General features: G+C 41.3%; 1 protein-coding gene across 3 annotated transcripts in view; it reads left to right on the top strand.

Moving 5' to 3' along the window:
* The first annotated feature begins 1,791 nt into the window (after window positions 1-1,791).
* Window positions 1,792-19,753, top strand: part of LOC102192737 (probable cation-transporting ATPase 13A3) — a 26,181-nt gene continuing 8,219 nt past the window's right edge. For 2 of the 3 annotated variants that reach the window (XM_005720970.1, XM_005720968.1), the window contains exons 1-21: window positions 1,792-2,020; window positions 4,918-4,987; window positions 9,742-9,915; window positions 10,049-10,228; window positions 10,346-10,416; window positions 11,144-11,227; window positions 11,354-11,423; window positions 11,511-11,645; window positions 11,742-11,814; window positions 11,923-12,054; window positions 14,003-14,170; window positions 14,279-14,436; window positions 14,510-14,698; window positions 15,506-15,567; window positions 16,870-17,020; window positions 17,172-17,294; window positions 17,383-17,400; window positions 17,637-17,787; window positions 17,948-18,068; window positions 18,709-18,833; window positions 18,928-19,091. In XM_005720970.1, coding sequence (XP_005721027.1) covers window positions 1,962-2,020; window positions 4,918-4,987; window positions 9,742-9,915; window positions 10,049-10,228; window positions 10,346-10,416; window positions 11,144-11,227; window positions 11,354-11,423; window positions 11,511-11,645; window positions 11,742-11,814; window positions 11,923-12,054; window positions 14,003-14,170; window positions 14,279-14,436; window positions 14,510-14,698; window positions 15,506-15,567; window positions 16,870-17,020; window positions 17,172-17,294; window positions 17,383-17,400; window positions 17,637-17,787; window positions 17,948-18,068; window positions 18,709-18,833; window positions 18,928-19,091 — 2,478 coding nt within the window. In that variant the 5' untranslated portion in view covers window positions 1,792-1,961. Of the gene's footprint in view, window positions 2,021-3,688; window positions 3,731-4,917; window positions 4,988-9,741; window positions 9,916-10,048; window positions 10,229-10,345; window positions 10,417-11,143; window positions 11,228-11,353; window positions 11,424-11,510; window positions 11,646-11,741; window positions 11,815-11,922; window positions 12,055-14,002; window positions 14,171-14,278; window positions 14,437-14,509; window positions 14,699-15,505; window positions 15,568-16,869; window positions 17,021-17,171; window positions 17,295-17,382; window positions 17,401-17,636; window positions 17,788-17,947; window positions 18,069-18,708; window positions 18,834-18,927; window positions 19,092-19,753 lie in introns of those variants that run through there. The other variant, XM_005720969.1, reaches the window with a different exon arrangement.

The raw sequence follows: 19,753 nt of genomic DNA, 5'->3' as shown, positions 1-19,753 counted from the left end.
CAGCGCATAAACATCTGGGAACTGAGGAGACCAGCTGCTGAATTTGGGAGAAGAATGTCGTCCTATTGTTGTCTCGGTGATTGTAGCTGCTCAACAGGCCAGTCCAGATCGTCACTATGGAGCTGCGCTGCTGTAATAGATGCAGCACGCGCGTTAACATTATCCTACTTAAGTATGCAAGACTTTCCCTGAAAAACACGTCTTCTGGATTGGAGCATATGTTGCTCTAATACCTGTATATAGCTCTCAGCATTGATGGTGCTTTTCCTGATGTGCAATCTGGCAGTTCCAGAGCACTAATGCACCCCCATACCATCAGAGCTGAACTTAGCTGAGAGAAGACGACAGTAGTGCCGCCTGAGGTCCATTCGCAGATGGTGTATTATAGTTTGCACACACACAGATTTCTCCAGATTATTTTGAAGATATTATGTACTGTAGATGATGAGATATTTAAAGAATAGAGAATTTCAGAACGGTGAACCTCTGCCCGTCTTTACGTCTGAGAACTTCTGCCTCTCTAAGATACTCTTTTTAAACCAAATCACGTTACTGACCTGCTGCTGATTAACACAATTCATTTTAAATTGTTCCTCCAGGTGTTTCTTTTTAGTACCGCTTAATCTTTTAGCCTCTTGTTGCCCTGTTCCAACTCTTTTAAAACATAAAACTCCCATAAAACTCAAAATGACATCATTTTACACTTGGTGCTCACTATGGACCGACTTTGTTTTAGACAATCATTCTGTGCGTCCTTCTGATGATCTGATGACTTTTGTAGGTTTTAACAAGCGCTGTGCTCGCTGCTGGGTTCGGCATTCTGAGGGAAGGATAGAGCAAAGCAGGCAGAGCTTTAGTAGATCTGCAGAGCTTTTTGGAGTAACACTAACAAATTTAAGCTGTTTACACACATTGCTGACCCGCAACAAGCTACATGACTGAGCTGTGCCCAGCTTGCACTTTGCTTGGTGCTGGGACAGACTGCTGTGGCACAGTGAAAAATGACATTGCACAACATGTGCCAGACTACAAATGGAAAGCTTGCAGTACTACAAATCTGCAAAATCATATGTAGATATATTCAAGACAACAGACTAAGACTGTTCAGCTATTCAGCTATTTAATTCAGCTATTATTAAACTTAAACTAAAACCTGTCCAGATAAGGATTTAATTTGGAGTTTACTTTTTTATCATTTTGTGCTTTGACCTAAATTTTAATTGGCTATTTAGCTTTGATTCAGATCAAATGGAAACTAAGTTTATGTATATGTTTGTTTCAGGAAAAGGACGCAGAGGTGGATCGCAGGATGCTGAACTTTGCATATATGACTTCTTTTCTCTTGATTTAATGTGAAGCCTGTGTGTTTCTGTAAAATGGTCAATACTCGTGCATCTGACAGCTTTAAATTCAGTTGTCATATTTTGCACTTTAAACCGTTCATCTTATAAATATATAAAAACTCATGAAAGAAGCCCGCCTTGTTGGCACTCATGTAACGTCATTTCATGTCAAAACGTTTATTACGATTTGATAAGATGATGAAATAGATTTTTGAAACAAAACCAAGTTTTTTTGTGTGTTTTATTTTTAACATCTGCAATAAAGAGATAAAAGGTTAACTTGGTGAAACTTCAGCTTCTTAGCGGCCTCCGTGCTGAAACAACACCACCCTCACGGCTAAACGTGCCCCAATATCAAACCACGAATAACCAGTCTGAATACTGCGAGTCAGCCTTGCACACGATTCGTTGCAACTTGCAGAAATTCGCCCCAAAAGCGGTGTCCTTCAGTGACCTCACATCCTGTTTTCCCCACTTCCTTGTAAATGGACCGGTTTGGGACGGTCCGGGTCGCCTCGCAGCGTGGATCTCTTGCTGTGTCCACCGCGCGTTTCTCCAGACACTCGCTGCACGATCCGCAGTGTTTGCGGGCTGCAGAGGGCATCCAAGCAAACTTTAATGCAGCAGCTCCACCATGCAGGGGCTGATCTGATCCAGCAGAGAGAGTGGAGGCATCGGTAAGTCGGCAGCTCGCATGAATCCACGCTCGTTTACGCGATGATTGTAACGTTTTTGGACGCTTTCAGCAAAAAAATGCGCCAAATCTCAGTTTAGCGACAGCTTGCGAAACTTTTTGACGACTTTGAGCCATGTTGGTGAAAGTTAGAGAGACTGGAAAGTGCTTTGCGTCCACTGATCATGCCCGATAGGCTGTGATTAAAACCGTGGAAATCTGTGTTTTTTCTGCTCTTACACTCAAACATCAACAGTTGAAATTTTCGCATTTAAAGCAGCGCGTTTATCGCTTTGGTTGTCGGATTTGTTAAATATGGCTCAAGTGGGGCTGGCATGTGGTGGAGACACCTTTTAGAGGATTCACACACCTGGGTCTGTGTGGGCTGCATGTGCTGAAGGGTTTAAGCTGTCATGTTGCACATCTGTACTTGAACAGCTCGGCTAAATCCCCGCTACACATTCAGGACTGGCTTTGATTTGATTTGGACACTCCAATATATTTAAGATCAAGCTGTTGGGAAGCCATTGCTTACATAGAGTGTCAGATTCTTGCAGAGTGCAGCAGTGTTTCAGTTTTATTTATTTCATATCTGCCCCTACAAGTTTTCCTGGCACAGAGAAGCACTGTGTGTTCACTTTTAGTGACTTTTTAATGGTGATAAAGTGGTTTTATATACAGATAAAGGGAAAGTTAAAGGAAAAGCCAATATAAAGGCCGTTGGTAAGGTGTTTGGACAGAACTGCTTTTATGCACATCTGCTGGTTGTCCACAAGCTCCACTGGAGGAATTAACAACTTTAGCTAAAAGATATTGTCTCATATCAGATCTGATAACTACGAAGGGTGTAGTTTATGATTTCTATCCTTATCAAATCTGGAAGAGACCAATCTCATCTCTTATCGTCTTCATTTATGCACTCTACTTGGTTTCTGCTCCTTTACCATGAATTTGTGCATGTGTGAGTTCAGTCTGTGGCAGTGCTGAGGTGTTACTGAAGCCCAGGTTGCTTTGATAGTGGGCTCCAGCTCCCCTTGTTTTTGGGTTGTCTCACCTTCTTCTATAGATTCTTTGTGGTGTTTGAATCAGGTGAGTTGGCTGGCCAATCAAGCTCTAATAGTAGATGGCTGTGTTGACCTTGAATCTGACAAAAAATAAAGTGGACCAACCACCACCGATGCCAGCAGATCACAGACTGCAGAAACTTTACACTGGATTACAAACACCTCGGGTTCTTTGCCTCTCTGCTCTTCATCCAGACTCTGTCAGATTTACTTCTGTTTTAAAAGAGGATTCTGGACCGCTGAGCAGTTCGTTTTCTCGTTAGCTCAGGTAAGACATTTCTGAATCCCTGGTTCAGGTGTGGCTTCCTATTATGACTCTCGTCGCTCCTTTCCTGAGGACCTCTGTTCCCGGTGGCTGTAGATGCAGACACCAGTCTAAGTTCACTCCTCTTGAAGCTCTCCCAAGTTCTTGAATTAACTTTTCTTCACAGTCACCTTAAGGCTGAAGGTGCTTGTGCGCCTTTTCCCTTCCAGTCAGCTTTTTGTTGATGTGCTTCTATACCGCACTCTGAGAACAGCCAGCCTTTTCAGCTGTGACCTCCTGTGGTTCACCCTGCTCGTGGAGGATGTCGATGATCATCATCTGGGCAACTGTGAAGTCAGCCGGCTTCCCCATGATTGTGGTTGCGTGTACTGAATTAGACCAAGAGGTACACAGTATTTACACTGTTTAAATAATAATTCACCCAAACCCCAAATGAAATCTTTGAATACTTTTCATTCAATAATTCTTTGAGCTGTAAACTCTGAGTTATCACATTGCAGTTTCTGTATAGCGAGTCTAGAATACGTAACAATTTCACTTTCTTAAATAACTGAGAGAAAACTTTGAATTTTTCCAAAGATATTGTGAGTTTTTGAGATGCATCTGATCAGAGCTGATCAAAGCTGAGGTCTATTTGTTTTCCATTTTTTTTAAATTAAAATTTTCCATGGAATAAAAAATGCACTTTAATGTTAAACCTTTAAATCAAAATTGCAAAGAGTGCTAAATGAAAAAGTACATTTTAAATATTAAGTACTGTATTACAGACGTGGAGCTCTTGATGGGCCAGGTCAGGCGGATGACGCACACAAAACTGCAGCTGTGACTGTTTTTGAACTTAACAATAGTGCAAAGGTTTCTGTGTATATTGCGGCCTATCATGCACTGATTGTTGCTTAATACTATTCTTATATTTATTATAAGTAATTAACAGATGTGTTTGGGCTGGGCTCATGCAGAGTGAGTAGGATTATGATGTGCAGATTACACACTGTCTGTTTTTATTACATTCCTGATTATTGATTTGATAGATAAATAAAGCAAGTGTATAAAGTGCTTCGAGTCATATTGAGTGCATTAACAATACTGTTCCGGCAAACTTGAAAATCGGCAACATTAAGAATGAACTGTCAGGACTTAATGAAGGTAGATGTTTGCAGAAGAATCACAAGAGGCTTGGAATACGTTGGAGCATTTTTCAGTTCCGGCGGGTTCGGTGACAGATCTTTCTTCCACACAGACACCTCATCGGTTATCTCACGGATAAGATTTTTGTCCTTGTCGTGATGTTGTTTGACTTGTATCTAACTTTATTTTCATCTCCAATGATGAAAAGCCAAATAGGAAAAAATAAATAAATAATAAATGGCTGACTTCATTATTAGTTTAGGTTGCTATCTCTTGAGAGACTATAAAATGAAGTCATTTTATGCCCTTGACTGCTATTGAAGGACCTTTATCGACTACACAGAGTTGAAGAGATCCTTGATAGCTGAAGAGCTTCCACTAGTGATGACACACCTGCGGGGTATACAGTGGTGACAAGTTATACTTTTTTGCATTTCTTCGTAGTTTCGGGACTTCTGAGAAAATGAAGGCGAACGAGGTGAAGCTCATCAGCCCAGGCCTGGAGGATGAGATGGTGAGTATCATTTCAGTTATTTCACTTTTTGGTTTTCTCATATCATCTACTTTTGGCATGAAAATGCACCAGTGTGTGTAAGTATTGTGTAAAAGAAGAGTGAGTTTCAGTCAGATGGGTACAACTGTTTTTTGTTGTTGTTGTTGTTTTAAAGGAAGCAGGTTGTGTTTACTACAGATGGACATCAGCCAATGGTCTGTGGACTTGGCGTGTTAAAGCCTCAACTGTTACTGTTGGCACGTTGGTTTACTAGATCCAAAAGTTGTAATATTTAGACATGTGGGTGGAGAGCTAAGTTATCACCTAACCCTAGGAAGCCATAAACTACATGGGCAAAACGCATGGACATGGCTAACTGGTGTTCAGTAACAGACCAATAAATACTTGGATGGTCTGAACCACTAAGCAGACAGTATTATTTGGCAGGCCATTGCATTAATCCAATATACTGATAGTTGTAACTCGCTACAAAGTAACATGTTTTTTGGTAATGCACTAACTGAATGCAATGTGATTACTGTATTAAAGTTGTAATTATGCCGGTACTTAAATTACAAAGGCTCTCCAGTTATCTGCACGTCAGGCAGGTAGAACTAAAAAGGCATATTTTGTGTATAATTTTTGTCTGCTGGGCTACAGTCAGCTGATTTCAGTTAATGTGCAGAGAGCTGGAAAACCGGAGTGGTGTACAACTTTTAAAGAGTGGAAATTTGTGCATTACCTTTTTTCTTTGCATGAGGGAACAAGAACACGATGCAGAAACAGTCGCATTATACTGACATCATCAGCTCCTTGCAAACATTAGACAGCATGCTAACACAGAGCTAGCTAAGAACCCAGAGTGTTAACGCTGAATGTTTGCCTACGCCAAAACCAGCAGCCGCCTGAACCTCAACAGGTAACAAAAGCAGTGATTATCGCTATTTTTGAAATATAAATGTAGCATCCATTCCTACCTGTACGTGTTTCTGAGGTAGAATCACCATAGTGATCACTTTCAAGATTCTTTGGGCTGGTTTACATTATTGCTTTGTGTTCAAGGATCGTGTGTGCGTGTGTGTGTGTGTGTGTGACTGGAAACTAAAGCTTATGTTGTTAACTGGTAATTATGTGAGAGTGCGAGTAATGCAAAAGGAATGTAGTGATTAGCAGAGGTGGCAAAAGTACAGAGATTTTGTATTTAAGTAGAAGTACAGATACTGTTTAAAAATACTCTAGTAAAAGTTGAAGTACTGATTCAACTTCTTTACTCAAGTATAAGTGAAAAAGTACAGGCTCTGAAATGTACTCGGAGTAAGAAAGTAGCTCTTTGAAGAACCTTTCTGCCAGCTGTTTCATGCAAAGTTTTCAGTTTAATTTTTATTTTTTGCCCATTTCTTCCACATTATCAGTGTGGTCACTGATTTTCCTTGCCGGTTTGAGCTGTGTTTTAGCTCAGTGAGATGAGCAGCCGTTCTCAGACTGCGAGGCCCGGGTTCAAATCCCGCTTATGGCAACATTTCTTTCAGTTAACAATTAAACTTTTTTTTAACACTTTTCAGCAGAAATTCTGCTCATTCACCTCTTTTCAGCAAAATTTTTAGCCTTTTCACCTCTTATCAGCACAAATCTCAGCAGCTTCTGCTCATTTCAGCAGAATTGTCAGTCTCTCCACCTCTTCTTTGTGAGAATGAGTTTGGCTCAGTGAGCTGAGTAGCTGCCGTGAGACCAGAAGGGCCAGGTTCGAATCCTGCTCACGGCAAAAAAAATTTCAACACTTTTCAGAAAAAATTTCTCCGTCTTTACCCCTTTCAGTAGAATTTTTTGATTTTCACCACTTTTCAGCAAAACATTTCTGCTTCTTCACCTGTTTTCAGCAGAATTTTCAGTTTCTTCACCGCCATGCAACTTTTCAACTTTTTCAGCTTTTTTCAGCATTAAGGCATCCACACAGCATTTTCGCAGGAAATGCAAATTTTTGTAGTTCTAATTGTAGTCAGCCTGAATCTGTTTAATAGAATATGAATTTAACCACAATAAATTCAAAATATACAACTTTATTCAACCAGATGTCAGCAGATGTTACTGATTTCCATCCTCGATACAGTACACAGTTTATGCTGTCTTTATATTAGACACTATAAAGTTGGTATGAAGGTGAATTCAGTGAATGGATCTCAGCATCATCATCTCTGCCACCCTTCATGTAACCTAACTCTGATCATGAAACCTTAGCCACTGTGCACCGGTCACACACTGTTCTTTACTTTAAACTCATCACAGTGCAGCAAACAAACCTGTTTATCCTTTGCTAACTTGCAGAGGATTTTCGTGTATCCTTTAAATAGCACAGTTAGTCTACCTCAGTTTGTTTTTCATATTGTGCAACCTGCTGCAAAACATCATAATGTGACATGTACAGACCCAGTATCTGATTTTAAAAAAGGGGACTTACATGTAAGATTTACATTTCCAGTTAGTCAAACACCAATGAGCCGTCCTTACCTTTAAATCTAACCTCTCTTCCTTTCCTGTCTTTGTCATCTTTCTCCATCTCTGAGTGAATTTGGCTCTCTTTCTTTTCTCTCCTTGTGAAAACCAGCAGCTCGACCTTTAGTTAGCAGATAAACTGCACACAAACTGTTTGTGTGTTTGCTGATAGAAATGCTGTATTTGAAATTAGCTGCCATTTACAAAACATTACTGCCTTTATGCTCGCTCATCTTTCGTGGGGCTAGCTAGATGCTGAAGTACTGCAACTTCTGGACACCTGCAGTCATTCTGGTACTGTACCAAAAAAAAAGAAAACACCCCTCACTTTAATCCCTTTAACTTTACCAGGCAGTTTTTTTTACATCTTTAATCTCTTTTTATGGCACATCACTTGGCGAATAGTACTGGAACAGGATGGCCTTTCATGTGTTACTGTTTAGGCTCAAGTCTGTTTGATATCTGAAAGTCATGAAATAATAACTCCCCTCAAATGCCTTAAACCTAAGGTAATGAGTCTGTTTTGAAAATATAAGGATTAGAAAGTACAGATATTTGTTTAAAAACGTAGAGCGTAAAAATAAAGTTGTTTAAAAAAACAAACAAAACTCAAGTAAAGTACAGATACCTATGGAAGCCCGTTTCCGCCACTAAACCCCAGTATCCATAGGTCAAAATTTCGAGTTATTTTCTCGAAATTTCGTGTTAGCTCTGCCAATCAGTAATCTAGGTGAATGAGGTCACTTTCTTGTTACCTGGAAGCATATGGCGCAGAGTAACGCGCACTATAACCGGATCGCAACAAATTGGCTCTTTCGCTAGTACGTTTGCTGATAGTAACGCCATGTGATTCAGCTAATAACACAGGGATTTCATCATTTTTGAAGCCACGCTGAAAATACTCAGCAATCTGTGGATTCATGACTGGATGTAATACTGGTAGCTTAGCTGTAGCATTTGTAGCTGAAGGTTTCAGCTTCTGGGTAACAAGGAAATGACATCATTCACATAGATTACTGATTGGCAGAGCTAACTCGAAATTTCGAGTTACTTTTCTCAAAATTTTGAGTTAATAAGTCGAAATTTTAAAAAATAACTCAAAATTTCAAGTTATGGATTTTTTTTAATTTTTTTTTTAAACTTGCGGAAACGGGCTTCCATAGATACCTGAAATTTCTACTTAAGTACACTTAAAAAGTATTTGTACTTTGTTACTTCCCACCCCTATGATTAGTATTAACAATTTCTTTATACTGGGAGCAATTAAGTATGCATCCTTCTTAAAAAAGGTAACTAGTAATGGGGTGGGGGGTAATTGATACAGCATAGCTGCATTTTGTGTTGTGATATTGTATCGATATAGACACCAAAAATTTTTTTTGTTAAATTAATTAAAATACGATGGAAAAACTACAAACTTAAACTCTGATAATTAAATATAAATTACTGTTAAATGTGAATTTATTTTTATGTAGACAGCATTGATGTTTGATCTTTTTTTTTTCAGTGATTTGTCGCAGTTAATTGGTGCATTATCAGAAACAGATTGCACATAATTACCATTCATTCACAGACTGATAGCAAACTGACTGTCTTACATTTAAAGCAGGTTTTAAGGACAGTGTTGGTACGCTTGATGATCTCATTTTGCAGCCAAAAAATAACTGACGTGAGATAACTTTATCGTATTGCAACAAAACAGATACTGATAAAGTTTAACTTTGAGGACATAATTTGTAGTTGAACAACATATGTCACTGCAGTGCTCAGCAGGTCACACAATGTTAATAATCACAGTAATATTGTATTGTGGGTTGTCTACTGAGTCCCACCTCTAGCTAGCTGTGCATTAACATATAAGATGTAAATCGGTGTTAGACTCCAGATTAGGATAAGTCACTAATATGTTTTTCCAATTCTCTTAGTATTTATTACACATTGAATATCTTTGATTTCAAATTCAGTTTCAGTTAGATGAAATAATGCAGGTTTTGTCAGTCCATCCCTGGTTTGAGACTGGGGGGAGGCACCAGCTTCAGGGGGGTCACAAGCTAGCGAGCTCCTTGTGCCGGTCCCAATCACAGATAAAAGGGTGGATTGCAAGAAGGATGCCATTCCTGATGCATTCCAGTGCACACCATCCACCTGCTTTGGGAAATACTTACTAGAGAATCACTTGTCTATTAATTAATCTGTGGCTGAAATAAGTCCTTGAATCCAGCATATTACCAGGTGTTTTACAGACAACTACGCAGCCATGTTAACATGTTAGCGTACCTGTGCAGGAGGTGTCGGGTTACAGACCCTGTCTGTGGAAGATGATCCTGGTGGGCGCAGGTGTTATTTGCTCTGGTGGTCTCCTGCTGCTGCTCCTCTACTGGTTACCTGAGTGGGGTGTGAAGAGCACCTGTACTCACACCACGCTGAAGGACGCACACACAGTGCTGCTCAGGACAACGGTATGTGCTGTAGTTTTATATTGAAATGAAGCATTTTATTTCTTTGGCACACATACTGTTCCATACTGTGCCTGATAAATTTGGTGTGGCCTCACGAACAGGAAAACTGTGCTGCTTTATATTGTTACCTCAGGATGAGTTCAGACAGTGGTTTCGAGCCAAAGTGCATGTGATGTTGGCTCCTGGGAAGAAGCCCTTTGACAGTTTGGCTTCCCAGCCTGAAAGCCAGGTACCAAATGGAGACGGAGAGCTTGGTGTCAGCGCTGTACACGAAGACTGCTACGGACAGTTTTCTCACAGGCAGCTGGTTCAGGTACTTTAGTATGAAGCCGTGTCTCCTGTTACCATTTGATAGTTTTCTAACTAACACATTTTAAACAAATCTGTTTCACAGACTAAGTGTTTGGATTCTCCCCTCTCCCCCTCTCAGGTTCACTATTTCGTCCACCACAGCGCTCGATACTACTGGAATGATGTGATGCAGAACTTTGAATTATACAAGTAAGCATCCCACTGAGTATGTGTGCCGTAGTCTTGTGTTCAGAATATTTGATGTGCTACATGTATTACAGCTTTTTTTTTTTTTTACAAATTCAGTTAAATTATATGAATATATAAATATATTTATATATATAAATTATATATATTATATATGCTTTAAACGTAAAAGCGTGAGGAGGTGTAACAGAATAGTTTTTTTGTTGATTGCATAGTTTTTGCCAGGTTCTGCATGATCAGATACACACTGATAAGGCATAACATTATGACCACCTGCCTAATATTGTGTTGGTCCCCCTTTTGCTGCCAAAACAGCCCCCACCAAACAATGGATCCTTTAGGTCATGTAAGTTAGGAGGTGGGGTGTCCATGGGTCCGACTTGTTTCTCCTGCACATCCTGCATACATGAAGCAGTGAGCCCTGCAGACCGAGAACGCCCCACGATAGCTGCAGCTTTGGAGATGCTCTGACTCAGTTGCCCAGCCATCACAATTTGGCCCTCGTCAGACTCTTAAATCTTCACACTTCCCAGATTTTCCAGCTTCTAACACATCACCTTTGAGGACAAAATGTTCACTTGCTTCCTAATACATCCCACCCACAGCTGCCACGATGAAGAGATAATCAGTGTTATTCACTTCACCTGTCAGTGCTCATAATGTTATGCCCGGTCGGTGTGTGTGTTGCTCTGCTCAGCTGCAGTTGACATGAATTGTATTCATTTTCTAGAGGCCTGGAGGATGTGAATGTGAGCTGTGCAAGCCTTCACTCTGAGCACAGCTCTGGGCTTTCTAAAACATTACAAGACTACAGGTACATGCTGGGCTTTCTTACAGGCTGTTTTCTTAAGTTATTTGCTCATTTAAAAAATAAAAATAAAAAATGAAGAAGCAGCAGATGGATTTTTCATGATGGACAAATTGGATTCTTCTTTATCAGGAGGCTGTTTTTTGGGGAGAATGAGATTGCAGTGAGAGTGCCCTCTCTGTTAAAGCTTCTGGTAAAGGAGGTGAGTTTCAAGCTCTTGCATAACATATTTTCTTACAGCACATCTATCATTTCTTCTAATTCCCCCTGTTTGCATGTTTTTTTTCAGGTCTTGAACCCTTTTTACATCTTCCAGCTCTTCAGCATTATTCTCTGGAGCTTTGAAGATTATTATTATTATGCCTCGGCCATTGTTTTAATGTCCATCATTTCTATCGCTACCTCACTGTACACCATTAAAAAGGTGGGTCACGCCTGAGACGGCTCTGCTCTCGGTCACCCGTTTTCAACGCAGTTGTGTTCTGGTGCCTTTCAAGAGCTGTTTTTCTTCTCCTTTCAGCAATACGTCATGCTGCACGACATGGTGGCAGCCCACAGCGTGGTTCGTGTTTCTGTGTGCAGAGGGAATAAAGGCATGTTTTCATCTCTGATCATGACACACAGCTAATAGCTGCTTTGCCTTGTGACTGGCTACAGAGACAGTGTGTATCCAAAGTCTTCTTTCATGATCTTGACCACAGATATTGAACAGGCCATGTCAACGGAGCTCGTGCCCGGCGATGTCATCGCCATTCCAGCGAATGGGATGATAATGCCGTGCGACGCCGTGCTCGTCTGCGGAACCTGCATTGTGAACGAGAGCATGCTGACAGGTGAGACTGCTCTTCGCCGCGCTCGCCGTGGAGAAAAGTTACTACCGTTCTTCCAGGAATCAGTGGTTATCTCTCGTCACTTATCTCTTTACACTTTATGACTGTTCGTGAGAGGCAGCTGGTACTTCCGTCACTGCTACAATATATCACAGATTAAGCTGGCTTTGATTTTTAGCTCGTCTAGCTGAAGGACTGATTAGCTTATGCCACGGCGAGGCGTTCTTTGCCCGTCCACAGTTCAGAAGAACTTAGGTCACATTTGTCATTTTACAGGGAATAACCTGATGAGCTATTATGTCATCATTACATTTTTTTTTCTTTTTCTTTCTTTCTTTCTTTTTTTTTTGCCCACATTGTCATACATGACTTTATTGTATCAACACTGGTCCTTTAAAACAAGTTCAGCAGGCTCTAACTTATGCAAAGTTCATCTGCTTTCCTTGAATGAATCCATAGATTTGGACATCATATCCTTCTCTGACCTTTTGCTCTCAGTTAGAAAGCTGTTAAGGCACCTCACACTTTGCTCAGTTTAAGATAATTTTACTCTGATTGGCTGGCGTTCACAAACAGGAGGTTTTTAAGAGCATGTGGGCGGGGCTTTGCAGTAGTCACATTAGAACGTAGAAGCTCGTCCTGAAAACATGGACCCAGATGTACCTGGATCCAAGGCAAGCATCTTCTAACATTTGCACATTATTGTTTACCAACTAAAGGAAAACACGCTAATATACTTTGAAATTGGACTTTTTCCACCCCAACCAGTGAGTAAACTAAAAGCATCGTCCAGTCTTTAATTAGCGCTACGATTCATGGTTTGGAAAAATTACAAAAGTTCAAAATGCCTTCCTCCTTCACATTTTCCAAAGCTGTCCAGCGAGGTGACTTGAAGCCAGGTGGACGCTGAAGCCTGCCTATATGTGAATGGGAATGATGCGAGCTCTGAGATGTTTTATTTTCTGCATCTCTAGTGTTCTCATTTTAAAAGTCATCTGTTTGCCTATCATCTGATAATAACATTTTTTACATCATAGAATTTTTATATTTGACGTTTGTTCCTTTTATTTATGTCTGCCTCGTTGTATTGCTAGGTGTTGGTTTTGTTTTATGACTATTTGTCATAAGTAAATATCCCATGTAATTAAGTACAGTCATGTGAAGAACGTTTTTCACATGACTGTAAACGGTCCTTTGAAAAACTAAGAATACACTATGATTCATTAGCCTGTAGAACCACTTTTGGCAGCAATAACTCATGTATGACACGTGTGTCTTACATCATTATGGGGGATTTTGGGCCACTTATTTCACAGTGTTTAGCTTTTTAACGTTTTTGGGCATCGAGATATGCACAGTTCTCCTGTTAAAGTCCTGCCGCAGCATTTCAGTAAGTTTGCGGTCTGGACTTTGACAAGGCATTCGCAACACCCCAATTCTCTTCTTTTTAAGACCTCTTGATGCAGATTTGCTGCTGTGTTTGGGATCGTTGTCCTGTTCAATGACTAGTTGTTAGACAGATGACATCACATTTGACTTATCACGAGTTTATGGTCGACTCAATAACTGCAGGGTGCCAGGTCGTGTGGATGTAAAACAAACCCGAATCATCACGCCTCTACCGCCGTGGTTGACAGTTTGTTTGAGCTCTCTGTGCTGATATGCACCAGACAAGGTGAAATGCAGACTTTGTTTTTCACGTGACTGTATGTTGAAAGCTGGATCCTGTCCACATATTGTGATGTCCTGGTAGCCATGGTTTTTGGCACCATTTGTTTTTTTCCCCCTCCTGTAGGTCACAATATGTGATGCCCTGGTGGTTAATTGAATAAATATTTTGCTGGGATTCTTCTGCAATATTTCAGTAAAAGCCATTCTAGTGTTCTGGTCTTCATTTCTGCATCTGTTCTTTTTGATATTTTCTTTTGATTATAAAAAAAATCTCTTTTAGGAGAGAGTGTGCCAGTCACCAAGACCAGTCTGCCCAGTGCTGGCGAGGAAGGAGCCAGGAGCTACAATATAGATGAGCATAAAAAACACACCCTCTACTGTGGTACCCACGTCATCCAGACCCGCTTCTACACCGGAGAACTGGTGAAAGCTGTTGTGGTGAGAACAGGTAAACTGGAGAGAGACGGACTGGGACCCACTGTGGTGGCTTCTGCTTTAGACTGAGCACCCTCAAAAGGAAGAAAATAATCAGAGTATTACTTGTGTGTCTCCACAGGCTTTAGCACAGAGAAAGGCCAACTTGTGCGTTCTATTCTTTACCCTAAACCCACTGACTTCAAGCTGTACCACGACGCATACCTGTTCCTGTTGTGTCTTGTTGGGGTGGCAGGCATCGGCTTCATCTATACCATCGTCCTCAGCATCATGAACAAGGTATTACTGCTCTTTAAGAGGCTTATGAAGGTCTTCAGTGAGCTGAATCACAGTTGCTGTCGGTTCTCTCCAGGTCCCAGCTAAAACCATCATTATTGAATCTCTGGACATCGTGACCATTACCGTGCCCCCGGCCTTACCGGCCGCCATGACGGCCGGCATCGTTTACGCACAGCGGCGTCTGAAGCGCGTCGGCATCTTCTGCATCAGTCCGCAGAGGATCAACATGTGCGGTCAGCTTAACGTGGTTTGCTTTGACAAGGTGAGTTAGAAAATGTAGAAGCTGAGGATCTGAAGTAGCTCAGAAATCAGTCCTCAGACAAAATGCATGGAAATTGGTTTTCAACACATTCAAACCCACTTCCAGTTCAAGCACAAGTTCTTTTTTTGAGAGTGACTGCATGATTTAATGACCGTAAATGTCTCGAGGCAGAGCTGTGGTCGTGCAAATATGCTGTTTGTTCATAGGACCGAGCTTTATGCACTCAAAAGAGTGATGCTGTACAAGTTTATGAGGACTTAGACGTATCTAAGCAGGCTGTGCTTGACATGTAATTTTCCTTTTGTTATCACGAGCACCCAGTGAGCTCAATGAGAAACGGGTTGTAATGTTGTTAGTTTGAGAAAAGCATTCAAAGTTGATACATTTGATTCATTATTCAGTGAAGTCTGTTTTTCCAGGCATTTTCCAACATTTTCTAGATTGTATAATTCATTAAGAGAAGGAACAAATTCATCAGTTCTGAAAATAAAAAGACACAGACTTTATTCATAGTTTGTTTGGTTGTAAAGGAGCTAAAGTTTGTTGTTGTTGGTTTTATTTATTTATTTTTAACACTGACCTCAGTTGGTAGAAAGATTATGTACTAAACAGCTAAATGCTTCCACACAGACATGCTGGGTCACATCTTTGTCCTTGTTTTGTCCTTTGAGGAAGCTGCTTAGTCTTGTTTCGTTCCACTGTCTAGAATTATGGGCTGTTCAGATTGATTTCCTGCTCTTGCTGATGAGATGTACGAGGCCTGAGTTGGTAGCTTCGTAATAATGTGCAGTTTTTGTTTTCCCTCAGACTGGTACTCTGACCGAGGACGGTTTGGACCTGTGGGCCATTCACAGGTCTGAGGATGGCAGGTAGGAAGTGGCAACTTTGGGTTTATTGCCATTCGTGTGCATATTAAGATCAGATCTCCGAGTATAACCAGAAACAAATAGGAACTGCTATAGCTCACCTCTTTGTGCAAGTAGCAAATATGCCAAAGGCAACTGCAGGTGCCTTAGTTCAACTTGCCCCTCAGTCATTTCCTGCATATTGCTCCCCCCCACTCCATCCATGCTTTACTGTCTAGTCTCTGTAAAGTTCTCTCAAAGTAAAGACAGCACATACAAAACGGTATTGCATCACTGCATCATAGCTTTAAAATGCTTCATTTAGCGGCTTGTTGATTTATTGAATAACAAAGAATGCATCTGTATTTTACTGCTGTCCGCTAACAGTTTCTCTAATAATTTTGTCCTGACACATCTGAAGGAAAAGTAATTGTGTCTTCTTTGGTCATAGACTGTAAAATGGTAAATGGCCTGTATTTGTATAGCGCTTTACTAGTCCCTAAGGACCCCAAAGCGCTTTACACATCCAGTCATCCACCCATTCACACACACATTCACACACTGGTGATGGCAAGCTACATTGTAGCCACAGCCACCCTGGGGCGCACTGACAGAGGCGAGGCTGCCGGACACTGGCGCCACCGGGCCCTCTGACCACCACCAGTAGGCAACGGGTGAAGTGTCTTGCCCAAGGACACAACGACCGAGACTGTCCAAGCCGGGGCTCGAACCGGCAACCTTCCAATTACAAGGCGAACTCCCAACTCTTGAGCCACGATCGCCCCGAACTGTACATAGTAGATGGCAAGCAGAGGGCGTATCTGATCGTGAAAGTCTGAGGCTAAATCTTTTCTTGATGAGTTTATGGGCAAAGTCAATTATTTTAAATCTTGTTAAATATATAAAAAGTCTGGTTTTTTTTGTTGTTGTTTTTTTAGAAAATCTTTCTTTGGAGTAAAGCTGCGTATGCTTTAGGGTGTGGCTAACATGTTGCTACAGTAAACATCCTGAGGACTGTTTCTCGGTTGAATCCACTCGATGCTAATTTCTTCTGATTTCAGAAAACCAACCAAACAACGTCCGCGCTTACATTAGTAGCCTGTGAACCAATAGTTCCATCTTTTATGTACAGTCTTAAACTTTGCCTCTATGAAACACTGGACAGAGAAATTTAGACCTTTACTATCAGGGCTTCTATTAACAGATTTGGAAATGTCACAGAAACTTTGTGTTGTTTTCACACAGAGTTATATAGAGTCACGATTTGCTTCTTTCGCACCTACAAAGAATCGAGTCGTTGAGTCAGACCTTCTCTCTTCACTGCAGCTTTTGTTCACCTGAGTCTGAGGCTGCTAAAGTCAGTCTTGTAAACACTACATTCGTGGCCTGCATGGCAACCTGCCACTCACTGACCAAAATAGAAGGAGAGCTCTCTGGAGACCCTTTGGACCTCAAGATGTTCAGCGCTACAGGCTGGGTAAGCAGAGATTTTGAGTGTTTAGCGTGGTTAGTTACTGATAGCCTGTAAGTGAAATCTCCAGCTCCAAGCTCCAGGAAAAAAAAATACCTTTATTTACAGCAGCCTTGACTCAGTGATTCAAGGCAGAAAGGTGATGTTTTTGTTTTAGATCCTAGAAGAACCCACAGAGGAAGAAACCGCGCTCCACAATCCCATAATGCCCACAGTTGTACGCCCTCCAAAGCACATCGCCCCTGAAGCCCATCAGAGCAATCCACTACCTCAGAGCATGGTACCGTGACCTCCGTATGTTCATTGATGACTATAAATCAATGCCGGATTTTCCTAATATGACACATTTTGTTTTTTTTCTTTTTCAGGAGCTTTCTGAATTATCTGTAAGTTGCCACTTCATGAAAACATCAATGTTTTTGTATTCACTTTGTTACTCAGTGTTAAATCTTGTAAATCTGACGTAGCTAACTGAAAATTATAGCGTAGCATGAAGCCTGGAAGCAGCTGTCAAACTGTCTTCGAATCACTTGTTATGAAGAGAATAAATCAACACATTTCTAGAATCGGAGCAATTTTTTTTTTCCCCCCCCAGTTCAAACATGTGACTTTTGCTCCTCAGGCCTGTGAGATGGGCATTGTGCGTCAGTTCCCCTTCTCCTCGGCGCTGCAGAGGATGAGTGTGGTGGTCAGGAGGCTTGGGGCAAAACACATGGACGCCTTCTTAAAAGGGGCACCGGAGGTGGTGGCCAGCCTCTGCAGACAGCACACAAGTCAGACATGGGATGGTTATTTCCTCCCTTTTAATTTGACTTTGCTGTAAAGAAATACAAATGAATAAAATATGTCCTCCCTGTCCCACAAAATCATTTCTTATCTTGTCTCATGTTATATAATAAGGTCACACCAACATAGCTCTGACCTTCTGTTTAGTCCCACAGACGTTCACAGAGACTCTGGAGGCCTACACCAGGCAGGGCTTCAGGGTTATTGCCCTGGCACATCGTCAGCTAGAGTCCAAACTCTCCTGGCACAAAGTCCAGAGCCTCAGCAGGTACTGTACGCCCGTATCCTCAGATAATACTGCCCACAGTGCATGTGGATACTCCCACCCTGAAGAAAATGCTTGTAATGTGGTTTCTCATCTTGCTGATGACGCTTTTAGAAGCTCGAAGCTGCTCTTAGAGTAACTTAGCTCAAAGTCCTTCTATTGCAGGGCAGAAAATGTCCTTGCTAAGTGAAACATGAGGAGGAAGGCTTGTTTGAGAGCTTTTATATTGGAAGTATTTGAAATGACTAGCAGTTTTGTCATCTGCCACAATGTCGTGCTGCCAAAAGGCACAAAACTGTTTGAGGCGGCTGCAATATGAATGATTTATTAAGTGACTCTATGCTCAAAGACGTGCTCGCTGAACAGCAGCATATTAGTGTTTGTTTCCGGGTGTTTGGGGTCTGTGATAAAAGTAGGAAATCATTAACTAAACTTAAAAACAGGAAGAATGTTATGTAAGTGAGCTGAGCTCTTAAACTGCTTTGATGCAGCGATAACCTCAGATTTATGATGTCTAAAAGTCAGAAGTCACCGTGTGTCCCAGATTCATCCTGATATCTGTTTTTCTCTAAATGTGACTTTTTGTGGATTCCTTAAAAAATGGCAGCACAATTTATAGAAGTCTATGATTTTTCTCTCATAGGGACGTAATAGAGACCAACATGGAGTTCCTCGGTCTGATCATCATGCAGAACAAAATCAAACCAGAGACTGCTGGTGTTTTATGTGAATTACAGCGAGCCAACATACGCACATTGATGGTCACGGGTAATGCAGCTCAGTCAATTTGTCTTTTATTTGCGACGCAAATTCAAATGTTTGTGCCTCTCATTTCCCTCCTCTCCTCTGTATCTTCTGATAGGCGACAATATGTTGACGGCCATATCGGTGGCTCGAGACTGTGGAATGGTCCGTCCACGCGAGAAGGTCATAATAGCAGATGCTGTGCCTCCCAAAGATTTCCAGCCTGCGAGTATCACGTGGCATTACACTGAAAACCAAGCTCAGGCTGTTAAGGACAACGAGGTAAGAACCACCGAGTAATCCCCGGTTAGTGGACGGTACTGGGAAGAAGGTTTGAGCCAGCCCTTGTAGTTCTCCAGACTTCTTGAAGGATGTTCCAGAGCTCTTCGTTGGATTTTGACTGCCTTTTGTTCCTTTCTCTGCTTCATTAAAGTTTGAGTAATCTCTCCATCAGATATGTTGACACTGATTTTCAGTCCAGTTCTTGTGTAATTTTCATACCTCAGCCTTTTCTCTTTGTTTCCCTTAAGAATGGCTTCTTGACAGTCACCTTTCCACTGAGACCATTTCTGATTAGGCTTCAGTGAACAGTGGACGGATCAACTGAAGGCCCATATTTATCTCTCAGATTCTGTGTCGGCTCTGTGCTGTTGTTTCTCAGACATGACTTTCAGATACTGTTTATTTTTAATGGTCTGCTATTTCTTCTTCTCTTTCCTCAAATCTTAAGGCAGGAATATCAAACTCATTTACATACTGCCCATCTTATGTGGTCTAGACCAGTAAAACTGCCCTTTCTGTCTGTGTAAAGACAGCTGCTTGCACAAGTATTCGGCCCCCTTGAACTTTTCCACATTTTGTCACATTACAGCCACAAACATGAATCAGTTTTATTGGAATTCCACGTGAAAGACCAACACAAAGTGGTGTACATGTGAGAAGTG

This window comes from Pundamilia nyererei, unplaced genomic scaffold (assembly GCF_000239375.1).
Source record: "Pundamilia nyererei isolate P.nyererei 1_Seehausen unplaced genomic scaffold, PunNye1.0 scaffold00004, whole genome shotgun sequence".
Classification (NCBI taxonomy): Eukaryota; Metazoa; Chordata; class Actinopteri; order Cichliformes; family Cichlidae; genus Pundamilia; species Pundamilia nyererei.
The sequence above is the reverse complement of the archived record's forward strand: the minus strand, read 5'-3'. Positions and strand labels throughout refer to the sequence as shown.